Raw genomic sequence first — 13306 nt, 5'->3', positions numbered from 1 at the left:
TTTTACAATTGTTCATCGATATTTAAATTTACGATGATATAATTTATAGATATCTAAATTGAAGAGAATATAATTTTTAAAAAAAATCATAAATATTTAGAATAACTACATTAAAAAATATGTTATGAAATTAGGAGAATTTCAACTATATACTATATATACTTTTATTTATACTTTTTATTTACATTTTAATTTTCCTTGACTTTATCCATTTTTTAATTCTTTTCACCTGCCTTTCTTTTTGAAGTAACGAGGCGGTTTCTATTTAGATAATGAATTTTTGTAAAAGTTCTTAACGACAGAATAAACGTATTGCTCTTTTATATTAACTGTGTCATTTCGGAATCCATTTTTTACATAGTTGTTCATTTACTTTAGGGAACACACGGAAAATTATATTTTTTCCTTCTGTTTTTGTATCAGAATTTTTGCAAGTTGCAATCGTTCAAACTGGCATTTCGATAACAGTTTTAAATTCTTGTAAATTCACTGCAAAAACTGAGGAAAGTCATTATAGAAAATAACAAATGTCTTAGAATATCTCGCAAAAAGAAATGATCCAATACTAGTTAGAGCTAGTAAGGCTGAACGCTCCGTTCTTGAAGTAAAAGTGCGAGCTTTGCGCCAAAGTGACGTCACTAGAGAAAATCGGAGGATTGGCGCGGGGAGAGTTACTTCAAAGGAGTGGACCAGCCCTTCTATTCTCTTTAGCCCTAGCATGATCCGTAACGACCATAATTCATATATATCTTTAGAATCATTGTCAATATGAGTTAATAAAGTACACACATAAGAGATAACAATATTAAAGCAAGTAAAAGCAAATAAACTATTAAATCACTATTGAGGAAGGCGAAACTAAAAATAAGAAATCTTGTTAAATTGAAGGTGGAAAAAGGGTATAAGAAAAAGAAGGTTATTAAAATGTCTTCAAGTTTCATCCAGCAATTAAACTGGTAAATATTTTTTTAAAAAAAAACACTGCTTGAATATAATTACTGAGTTTTTATTTATTATTTTCAGGTGAATCATGGGACATTTTTGGTTGAAGATTGCTCTGTTTGCCATATGACATTCAGCAGTGATGAGAGTTTGAACAATTTTCAAGTCTTGCTCACAGGACCAGATTTTTTAAGGACATCCCCCATTGTGAAAAATACAGTCAATCTCGTCAGTCAAAATGAAAGCTACTCACCCGGCGATCCACCCTTTTCGTACAAAATTAAGATACCAGCGTACACATTTAAAATTGACAATCCTCAGGTACATTTTTCTTACATTTAACTTTAATAAGAACTGTTGGAAAAAAATTTCACTATCTGTGTTACAAATTATCATTATTTTCAGAAAATTGAAATATCAGTATACGCATTTAAAATATAGAATCTTCTTAACAGTTTATTTCATTATTTCATTTAAAAAAATATAATTCATTTTTAAAAAAAATTTCTTTTGAGTCTAATGAAACTCCGAATTTTTTTCATGAACAGAATAAATGCTACCGTGAATGATCGAAATCATGAGAATGTCGATTTTCACAGGTAAATGTCAACAATCTCGTAGTCGCTTTGGAGAAGGTTCAAAATATTTGTTATATCCGATTTGATATTAATTTATTGTTGATATTATTATAATTATTCGATATTTTAATATCTGTTGAAGACAGATTAAGACAAACATCAGTGTTCGGAGTACCGGTTAAATGCATACATGGCAGTGGCACTTAACTTTAACCCGGCACTAGATACCCAGTAAAATTAGCAGGGTACGAGTACCCGATACCGGGTAGCAAAATTCTTTTGCCGGTGATGAGAATTTGAACATGTTTCAGGTAATAGCCGGATACCCTTATCTTCTCTGAAAAAAGTTAAACATATATTGTTTCTTTTACAGCCAGGCATGTGGTCTATTTCATTTGAAAGGAGAGCTAAATCCAAGAAACCAATCGTCGTGATTGTGAGAGGATTTACTTCGAATTTCAACCATGTCATAGGATTGAAAACATGGATAAAACATGATTCTGGCGAAAATGTGAGTTCACTTTTTCTGCATTCAATTATCTTTAATAAATTTGTAATTGTAAAAATTTTGAAATTATAACTTTCTTTAATATGATTTGTTTCTTAACTAAACTGAATTATTTAAAATCATCTTACTTTTATAAATAATATTACATTTTTGATAACTTTAATTAGCCGATTAAATTTTAAAAAAAGGAAAATAACATGCTATTTCTATGTCATAATTTTGAAATTTTTTTAATCATAATTCAAATTTGGTAAACCCTTATTAAGGTAAAAAAAATAGAAAAATCATCTTAACTATATTTCATATGAGATATTTTTTTCAGGAAAATTTATTTAAAAGCTCAAGATTCTTTTGTTTTCCTTCAAATGCATTTTGTAATTGATATGTATGAAAATTTAGAGAAAATTGTATTAAAAGTAATAAAATTAAAAGTGTTTGGATTAAGAAATGGCACAAATTGAAAAAAAATTTATGAAAATAAGAAATAAATATTTTTAGATGTTATTTTATTTTTATATCATAAAGTTATTTCCATGATTATATTCTTCCAAAAAAGTACTTTTCCTGTTGGTGGTAAAATAGTAATTCAAGAGAAGAGTTAATCGCTTTACTTTATATTTTATTACACTAATTTTGCAAAAAAAAAATTTATCAGAAAAATCAATAAAACTGTACATTAAAAATATAGTTGGGAAAATTAAAAATTGTTTAACTTTTTATGCAGTTATTATTAACAAATAGATAACCTCTACAAAAGATGAATCCTCCCGAAACCTGTTTTTTTTTTTTCTTTTACGTTGTTGTGGATACATTTTTTCTTTTCTTTTATATTTTTTTATCCTTCTTGCTATATTAACTATTTTTTATCAGTGTATCCACTTTAATAATAAAATTGCATCTAATTTAACTTGAATCCTTTTTCTAAGAAACAAAAAATTGATCTTATCTTTAAAATAAAATAAATGATCATGCAGTTCATTTTGCTTACATATTGTAAGCAAAATGAAAAGATGAACAATCCAATATTATGTCACTTATATTTTTACTGTATATATTATACCCCATAATAAAAACAATATTGTCAGGAAAAACTTAATATTTGTGCAAATACAGGATGTTTCGTATTAACTACCCTAAATATGTAAGTAAGAAAAAAATTGAAAAACATATTTGCCACCAATCGGTATTTAAGAGAGAAAAAGAACAAAATCGTTTCCCTACTTTAGCATTAAAAGTTAATGTTGGTTAATGAAATAGTTAATAAAAAGTTAATAAAATATGTTTATTAGTCAAGTGGAACTAGAACACATTTGCTTTTTACTAAGCACCACTTTTCAATCTTTATTTTACTCTGATTGACATTGATAATGATTCGTTTAAATCAGATTTTTTGCTCCTCACTTAAATATTAATTTAAATAATTTAGTAATGCCTTTTTTACCTTATTTTTCTAAAGATGTGCATTAAAGGGTGGTCATTTCGGAACAGTATACTATCAAACTTGAAGTGAATATTCAAAAAAAAATATTTTCTTTTCTTGAATAGGACATCATGTTGAAACAACCCCCCTTTACTTTATACTCAGAAGCAAAGAAAGGGAATTTCGTCATCAATAATGCAACTGTAACTGCTACTCTACATGAAGTCAGTACTGGGACACAGATAACATTTCCATTGTTTGATAATGGTGATGGCGGTAAGTAATATATCTTGTTCATATATATATATATATATATATATATATATATATATATATATATATATATATATATATATATAGTGAAAACATGAAAAAAATAGAAGATTATTGAAAAGAAAACAAGAAATATTATTAAAATAAAATATTTTTACAAAAATAAAAAATTAAAACAAAATGAATAAATAAATAGGTAAAAACTTAAAAAATATGTATTAAAAAATTGGAAAACCAAAAATAAATGAAAAGATATAATTTCTTCATCAATTCACAAGATTCTATCCGCTTTCTAATATTGTATCAATATAGCCAAACAAACATATATCAATACAATAGAATGAGGACCACTTAAAAAAAATTTGAATCAAAGTAGAACACGTAAAAAAACAAAAAATAAAATGCAAAAGGAAAAATAATACAAAATGAAATCTACAAATCTAGTAGCGAATTTTCTTAATAAGATTGCCAGATTACAAAATATGAAAAGAAGCGCAAATGGAGCTAAAAGTGTAAATAGAGGGGTTTTTGTTTTAGGGCGCGTTCTTACTTCAGTACTGAAGTGGGTTTGATCTGTTAGTAACCAGGAATTGGCCTAAAAATGGATTTGGGCAAGGTAATAATGTTATAATGGATAATTTAAATTTATATATATATATATATATATATATATATATATATATATATATATATATATATATATATATATATATATATATATATATATATATATATATATATATATATATATATATATATATATATATATATATATATATATATATATGTGTGTGTGTGTGTGTGTGTGAAATACATTTTGGCATTTTTTAAAATTTCTTAAGAAATATTGAGAGGATTATTTTGTAACTTTAGGGGTGTTTAGTTTAGGCATTTTTTCCTACTTAGCAATAAAGTTTAAAGCTTTCAGAGATTTGAGGAACCGGCAATAAATTAAGAAAGAAAACAATAATTTTTAACACCCTATGCCAGATAATCAATAAATAACCTTTTAACTTGTATCGATTACTTTGGTTGTTATTTTCAATAACAGCAAAAAAATTTGTGTAAACTTAGCTTAAATATTTATAAAATAATGGACATTTTCATTTAAAAAAAACTTTTTTTTTTTGCGTTATTTTGCTAAAACTTTAAAAATATTTAATAAAATGAAATAAAATTTTTGGAGCAATTTAAAACTAATTTCAAAATTGCAGTTTAGAAATTTGAAATTAATTTGTTAGAAATAAATTTGTTACCTTGCACAGTTAAAAAATGTGCAAGGTATGAGTATTTAAAGTAGTTCTTTTATACTGCTCATGCCCGGAAAAAAAAGTTTTTTTTCTTCGTAATTTTGTAGTGAATCGTATTTAGCAACTTATGGAAAAAGCTGATTTGAATATCTTTTATATTTAAAAAGTTTCAAGAGTGTTTTTAATTAGTTTTAAACCTTTTAAAAGAAAACTCAAAATGATCAGGGGTATTCCAAAAATTTTATTTTGTTGTCTCAGCTGTTATTGCCGGTGTCATTTTTAATAAATCTTGTTTCATAATACAAAATAACCTTTGTTGAAAACCACTTGTCGCTATCGGCTTTCTTTTGAAAAGTACAAAAATTACTTAGAAAATATCCAATTGTTTAAATTTTTAAAATTCTCAAATCTGACCACTTTTCATTAGTTGATACGATTCACTATAGAACTATGAGAAAAAAATTTTAAAAGAACTTTCCGCGCATGCGCAGTAAAAGAAAACACTTTAAATACGCATATCTTGAGCAGTTTTTAAGAAATTTGTCTCAAATTTTAAAATGGTAATTTTGTAATTAAATTTAAATTGTTCTAAAATTTTTGTTTAATTGTACTGAATATTTTTAAAGTTATAGCAAAAAAAAACATAGGAATAAAAAAAAAAAAATTATAAAAAAACTATCCATATCCTTTTAAATATTTAAGCTAGGTTTGCGATATTTTATGCTGTTATTGGAAATAACAACCAAAATAATCTATCCAGGTTATAAGCTTATTGTTTGATTTTCTGGCATAGAGTGTTCAAAAATATTTGTTTCCTTTCGTAATTTATTTTGTCTCTCAAACCTTTAAATGTTATTGCCAAGTATAAAAAATTGCATGAATTGCATATTTTTTTAAATTTCTTGAGAAATTTTAAAAAATATCAAAAACTAAATGTTAAATTTTTTATAGTTAAATTTTCACGTTATAAATCTTTAAATGTTAACTAAATGTAAATGTAAATGTAAACTAATTTATGCTGAGATATTCAGAAATATTTGAGAGGATGGCATTAAATTTATAAATTATAAATCTTAAATTAGAAAATGTATCTTAATTACATTTGATTTACTATGTATTGAGTATGTTGTGCATTTTTCTCAAATTAATGAACTTATTTTAAGTATTTATTTCTTTCAAAATTGTTGAAAAAATGGTTGATTTCATAAGTTTGGATATTTCATTTGTCTTTGATTTCAATCAATGTGTCACTTCTTTATACTCTCAACTACAGGTCATTAACGACACGTGAAACTACAAAAATGCTTTTTATTTGCAGATCCTGATATAACAAAAAGGGATGGTATATTTTCCAGATACTTAATTAATACTCCAAATGTAGGTTATTACATTGTAACCACTAAATTAGAAGCTGAATCTTATCTAGTTGGAGACAAATGGAATTCTCAAGGTAAATAAACAAAAAAAATACTTTTTTGACAATATCTTTGCAACCATCAGCATGAATGATAGTTCAAATTTCAAAAATCCAAAATTTTGATTTTTTTTCTTCTTTTTTTTACTAGAGATGAAGCCAAGTTATTGTTGTGGCAGTGCTTACCCCTCGTCCACATTATACGAGTCAAAGCCACTCATCCGAGTTGTTACACTTGGAAGTATTTTTATCAATGAGAGAAATTTTCGTATTTCTTTACCACCAAGAAGAATTACTGATTTGAGAGTTGATCTTGTATACTTAGAAAATGGTATTACAGGCTTTGCTTTGAAATGGACATCACCCGGTGACAATTATGATGATGGAACAGGTATATTTTTTAATTATTAAAAGATTTAAAAAAAAGATGCATTATTGAACATTTACACATTTAAATTAAACATTTACGTCATTAACACTAGAAAGACTGAAACTTATAGTATATACCTAAATTGCCCAAAAGCAGTCAAAATGACTGGATTGTAAAAGAATAAATAATGCGTAAAGAAATTTGTTTAAAATTAATTTTAATAATGCATTTTATATTATTTACAGTTATATAACAAGTTATTAGTAAATATTAACAATAAAAAAATTATATGTTGTACTAAATTCTGAAAAAATTGTGTCATCATATACATGATTGTTTTTCTAACTGGAATTAAAAGCAGTCAAAATGACTTCCTTAGGCAATCTAGTGTTAAACACACTTATTTTTTTATCATTAAATGTTAACATTTTTATAATAGATATTCATCGCAATTCTTCGGACAAATGACGCCCGGAGGTCATTGTTACAAATTAGCTATCTAAAATCTCTAATTTTTAAAATATAGCAAAATTCGCAGGTTTATTGCATATGACGTCATTTCATTTATAATAGATATTCATCGCAATTCTTCGGACAAATGACGCCCGGAGGTCATTGTTACAAATTGGCTATCTAAAATCTCTAATTTTTAAAATATAGCAAAATTCGCAGGCTTATTGCATATGACGTCATTTCATTGCAACGCCAGTAATTTAAATATTACAATTTTACTTAGCAACTCTTATTTGACAACATATTCCAATTTTATAGAGATTGACTTATTTTGGGGAGATTTTTGTGATTTCTAATTTTGTCATTTTTCCTTAATTTATGATAACCAGTGTATTCATAAAACTAGTTCTATTTTCCATGTGATCTCAAACTATGACTTTTTTCCAAAACACATAGAGCAACAGCGATTACAGCAAAACTTTATACTATTTATTGAAAAAATATGGTTTATGAAATCTTTCATTTATGAGCAGGTTAAAACCAAAAATTATTCGTAAACAAGAATAAACCCTTTCGAATTTAAAAAAAAATGATAAATTTACTTTTTTGGAGATAGAGAAATGTTGAACGGCAGCTATTAGGAATTTAAAAATAATAATAATAAAAACTTACAGAACCAAAGAAGACATAATATGTTTTATTTACCTAATTTTAACTATTAATCATCTTTTAAGTGGCAATTTTTTTCCCCTTGCAGCACAGGAATATCAATTAAGAGTTTTCAAAAGCAAAGAAGACGCACAAAAGAATTTTGGAAGTGCCTACATTGCCAAACTCAACGAATGGAATATCCACGGTTCCATACTCATTCCCCACAAGTCAGGAACAGCTGAAAATGTGATAATCGAATTAAAGAACCTAACTACCGGAATTTATTTTCTCGCTTTACGCTCAGTAAGCTCATCCGGAAAAAATTCAGAAGTTTCTAACGTTTTAGAAGTATTTCATACTGAGCCAATCATTACGCCAACTTCAATTATATCTACGACCGATGATTCAGGACGACCTACTGGCGACGACTCGGAACCACAGACTGTTCTACTAGCAGTGACCATAACATTTGGTATTTTATTTATTTTGCTAATTTTAGGCTTAGTTCTTATAATTTATACCAGAAGAAGGCGCAAAAGAGAAGAACAAAATGAAGTAGAGCTAAACAAACGTAAATCTGAGTCTAATAATGCATTGTGCAATGGTAAAGATGGACAAAATCCTTCTGCAATAAGTCCCGTGAACTCATGGCCAGCTGATTCCTTGTTATCCCACTATGAGTCACAACGATGTAAGAAACCGGATGTATGTAATGTCCCCATGGTACATAAAGACTCTGAAGACAGTATTTCGACAGTGTCTAGTAAATACTCATATGGTTTAAAATATCATACGAATCCATCTTTCTATGAGTCATCCTATTTTCCAAATCCTGAGAGGGAGGAGATTAACTATCCATTTAATCCGACATATGACCAATTCCATCCAACATATACTTCATCTTTGCGACGCTTCCCACGGCATGATGGTGATTCAAATATGTTTACACCTGTGGCTCTCGACCATGCTTCAAGTTTGGATGGGCGACCGAGTCACAGACTCAGAACCGACGTATGACTCGCTCGTACTTTGATTTACAGTATTGTTGAATTCCCATATGAGATATCAAAAAACCATTTTCACTCATTTATCTTTCAAATTTGGATAGACTATTGAACTCATGGTTTATATTTCAGAGCATTTCACCCTCAGTGCCTGAGTGATCTTAAGTTCTGTGAAGTCCGGACCTTGGCCCTACACATTTCTAGGGGTCAATCAATTCCATCAATTTCCAATTGCTTTTTACAAATAATGTTATTTTTTTTCTTTTACCTTTAACTGTATACACTTTTATTTTTAATTTATAATGTTTAAAATAAACCGAGAAATGGGTGCAGTTAAAGGGAAAAACGCAAAAAGAAAAGAAAAAAAACATATTGGTGTATTTCTACAGTATTATGAACAATCAGTAGTTGAATTTATGAAATATACTGGCCACGATATAATGTATCAATCATAAATTTTTATATAAATAATCGTTTTTCAAACATAGTTACTTCATATATAAATAATCGCAATTCGTAATATCCGCCGAAATCAACTCAGCAGGCCAACAATAAAAAGTGACACAGATAAAGAAGTAAACTATCAAAGATTCTAGTTGCGTTCGGAAATTATAGAATATTTTTTTGTAAAATTAAAATAAAACACTATGGACGGGTTGCTGCATAAAATGATGTATGATTTTAAACATACGACGAAAATCTACATTGCTATACATTTAAGGGTTAAGAAATGTATACTTATCTAAAATTTAGATGAATATATGCCAAAATTCTCTTAATGTGTTCATGCCAGTAATTCATGTTTTAATTTATTCAAGATTCAAAATTAGGATTCAATTATTCAAGATTAATATCAGTTGGGCCCCCGAGAGTTTTGTGCCTAAAGCTCCGGATTTTCTTAATCGGGCGCTGAATATATTTTTTAGATTTTCGATGAAGGAAGAAGTGTGAGTGTAACACGTTTATACGCACATATTCTTCAAATTCATATGAATAGCCGAAATGACTACGCCAAACTGAAGAGTGAACTCCATGACGTTTTAATTTATTAGTTCTATTTTAATGTAGAAATTGCTTCTTTAAGTTTTTAGATTGTTTATTACTACAAAGTGCAATATCTTGTAATCTAAACAACCAAACTGTACACTATGACATTCTTATACAGTTAAAATCAAGCAATTGTTGTGGCAAAAAGAATTATTGAGTCCGTTAAATGCTGCAGACATATTTGTAAAAATATTTTATAAGAGATTTAAAATGATTTAGTGAAAGTTTTTCAATGCTCTTGCACTTAATGCTTAATTTTTCGCTATAATTAAGATGTTTCCAAAAATGTCATCTGAAAAATAATGTATCGCTTATGAAAATAATATCATATCAAACTCTAGGGGAATAAAAACGTCTTTGAAAGTTTAAACTTGAGTTACAAACAGTAACTCAGTTCTGAGTTACTGTTTGTAACTCAGAGTCATTACAAAGTACACTATATTTTTTTTTGTTTACTCCACACTTTTTATTGAAATCTAGTTTGTTTTTTTTTATAAAAATTTGATTAAACAGCAAAATTTTCTTGAAACTTTTGCTATTATTCAGTATTATAAAATGATTTGTATTCATTTATAATGTCATTTTTTAGAACATTATTAATGAATTTAACTTATTTTTAATTTAACATTTATTAGCATATTTTTGGAATTTTGTACATTCCGTAAAGCACAACCATTCCGAATTTAATACGTAAAGGAAAAAAATGCTTGTTTTTGGTGTGTTAAAAAATGAATCATTTCAAATCATTTATATTAAATGACCATACACATATGTTAATATTCATTGCATGTCTAAGCCTGTTTCAATATGTATCTTGTAATAATTTACTAGGATTTCATTTGTACATTTTTCATGTTCAATAAAATTTCCTTTTGGGTGTTTTTTTTTATTTATTTGTAATTATCTTATTTAATAGTTATCTAGTATCTACACTAATGTAATAATTAGACATTTATAGAGAATAATTGTAAAATAATTTTGTAATAGTTGCCTTCTTTATCCTACGCAAGGTGCTCCGTAACGAACATTCGTTTTAGAATCCCTTTCAAAAGAAAAAGATGTACACAAAGGTGCAATAATCATACTCGTTTCCTCAAGGAGTGCTTTTTAAAAGAGGAGAGGTATTTTTAATGACTAATAAAGTTATATTGACAACGTGTAAGGATTAAATGAACTTATATTTTAGCGGTTTAAGAAAAAGAAAAAAAAATGTTAAAAGTTTGAAAAAACATAAAAAAGTAAAAGTTTGTGGCTCAGTGGTTAAGGTACTAAAATGTCATTGTAAAGAGCTGGGGTTCGATCCTCAGTGGAGATCGATCAACCCAGATTCAGATCAATGGGTACCAGCTTACCTGAAAAGTAAAGCTAAGACAACCATGCCCGGTCCGAGGATCGGACCTGGGGCACGGGGGCGCTACCACTCAGCCACCGGGCGTCATATATATATATATATATATATATATATATATATATATATATATATATATATATATATATATATATATATATATATATATATATATATATATATATATATATATATATATATATATATATATATATATATACAGACACGACATGCTTTATTAAACCCAATGAAAACCATTCTTTTTCAGAATGTCATTCCATTATACCGTTCATTATCTCTGCTTTTGCGTGGATACAAACTAGTCCTAGCTTTACATGATGTTACTAGATAAGTTATGAAACTACAATTAGAAACAGTGATATGTTGACTCTTAGCCAATTTAAATAATTGTGAAACTGACTAATCTTTAAAGTAATATCGATTACACTTATAAAAAAAATTTATTTTTCTCAATTTAAAACACGTTATTATTATTATTCATGAATTTTTTCTATTAAAAAAAAAATACATCATAACACATTTTAGGGTAAGAATAAATTTACAGCAAAAGAATGCAAAGTTTGCTAAATTTAAAAGCGAATTCTATTTATGCTATGTAAAATATACAAATGTGATTTCAACCTAAACAAGACGTATTTTTGTAGCAGGGATTAAAAAAAAAAATAAAGAATCAATGTTTTTGTACTCAGTAATCATTGCATAAAAATAGGAACAGTGAGATTTTAAACTGATTATTGCATTTTATCAATCTATTGCTAATTCTTCATTTTGAAATAGATATTTGATTTCGAAGCTAAAAGTCGATTTTTATAGATAAGACGGAGAAACATAAGATAAAACGAGGGTTCATTTACATATAAATAAAACAACGACAAATTTTCTAGTTGCTGTTAACAAATCTCTGTCAGGGTGTGTTTGTTTGTCGAAAATGGCGCAAGCTTGGTATTGACATGATTCATTAGACGATCCACAAAGTGAGTATCACTTAAATCCGCCACGGTACATCAGTATCGACGATTTGTATTCCAGAACAGGTGTCGAATATTGGAAAATTGATGTGGACAACCTGCAAACGGATGAAAACTTAAAAAACATTCGCAAAATTCGTGGATATGATTTCGAAGATCACATGGAAGTATCAAGGGAAACGATTCCTGACTATGATAAGGCTACTAAAATGTTCTACGCTGAGCACGAACATGAAGAAGACGAGGTTCGTTTGTTTACGGACGGAACTGGTTATTTTGATGTGAGGGATAAGAATGACCGATGGATTCGAATCAAGGTTGGACGAGGAGTTCTTCTGGTGTTACCTGGAGGGACCTATCATAGATTCACCCCTGGTGCTAATGATTACACTAAAGTGATGAGATTGTACTCTTCAAGTCATGTCTGGAAAACAATTGAACGACGGAAAGATAGCAAACCATGAGACAACAGATGTGGAGTTAGAATGCTGGACTTCTGTTCGATTAAAAAAATTTCCGACATCCCGGGGAAATATTAACATTATTACTAAGCAAATTTTAATTTCTAATTATATATTTCTGTTTTTTTTTTTTTTTTTTTTTTAATCTATGATTAAAATGAAAGATTTAGTCCCCACTGAAATGAAAAATTGTTTTATTTTAACATATAAATTGGAACTCCTCATCATGTACAATCTCAGTGTTTCTTTGAAGAAAAAGAATAAAACTGATTTGAAATTTGAAGTGTTTTAATTTCATTATGAAAATTAGACTAAATGTTTGAATTAAAATAAAAGCTGCGGATGGCCATTCTTTAAAATTTTATTTAACATTCAAATTCGTTTTATTTTTTTATCGCCTTTTTCAATTGGGGTTGCGCAGGATAAAGATTTCCGAATTTTATTTTTTTAATTTAATCACCATGTTTTGCCCTTTACAAAAATTTAAAAGCTCTTTTTTTTTTGTTTCAATGATTTTCAGCGTTGTTTCTCAATAGTACAAGTGGGTTTATAAGATCATACATTCATTTTACACTAAGTTAGAATGTAAATAATTGCC

At 27.7% G+C, this 13306-nt stretch overlaps 1 protein-coding gene and 1 non-coding gene across 2 annotated transcripts in view; both read left to right on the top strand.

The window, feature by feature from the left end:
- The window catches only part of LOC107457308 (calcium-activated chloride channel regulator 1), a 29256-nt gene extending 18457 nt beyond the window's left edge, over positions 1–10799 (top strand). The window contains exons 9-14 of the mRNA XM_043039362.3: positions 1024–1263; positions 1894–2031; positions 3574–3724; positions 6290–6421; positions 6537–6776; positions 7966–10799. Of these exons, the coding sequence (XP_042895296.2) occupies positions 1024–1263; positions 1894–2031; positions 3574–3724; positions 6290–6421; positions 6537–6776; positions 7966–8876 (1812 nt within the window). The 3' untranslated portion in view covers positions 8877–10799. The remainder of the gene's footprint in view (positions 1–1023; positions 1264–1893; positions 2032–3573; positions 3725–6289; positions 6422–6536; positions 6777–7965) is intronic.
- Positions 10800–11993: 1194 nt separating this feature from the next.
- LOC107451772 (acireductone dioxygenase) lies at positions 11994–12991 on the top strand. Its single transcript, XR_015435425.1, has one exon. It is a non-coding gene; the product is annotated as an acireductone dioxygenase (transcript).
- The last annotated feature ends 315 nt before the right edge of the window (positions 12992–13306 follow it).

The sequence above is a fragment of the Parasteatoda tepidariorum genome, chromosome 7 (assembly GCF_982258835.1).
Source record: "Parasteatoda tepidariorum strain Cologne lab strain chromosome 7, Ptep-v5.0, whole genome shotgun sequence".
NCBI lineage: Eukaryota > Metazoa > Arthropoda > Arachnida > Araneae > Theridiidae > Parasteatoda > Parasteatoda tepidariorum.
This window is presented reverse-complemented; position numbering and strand designations above follow the sequence as displayed.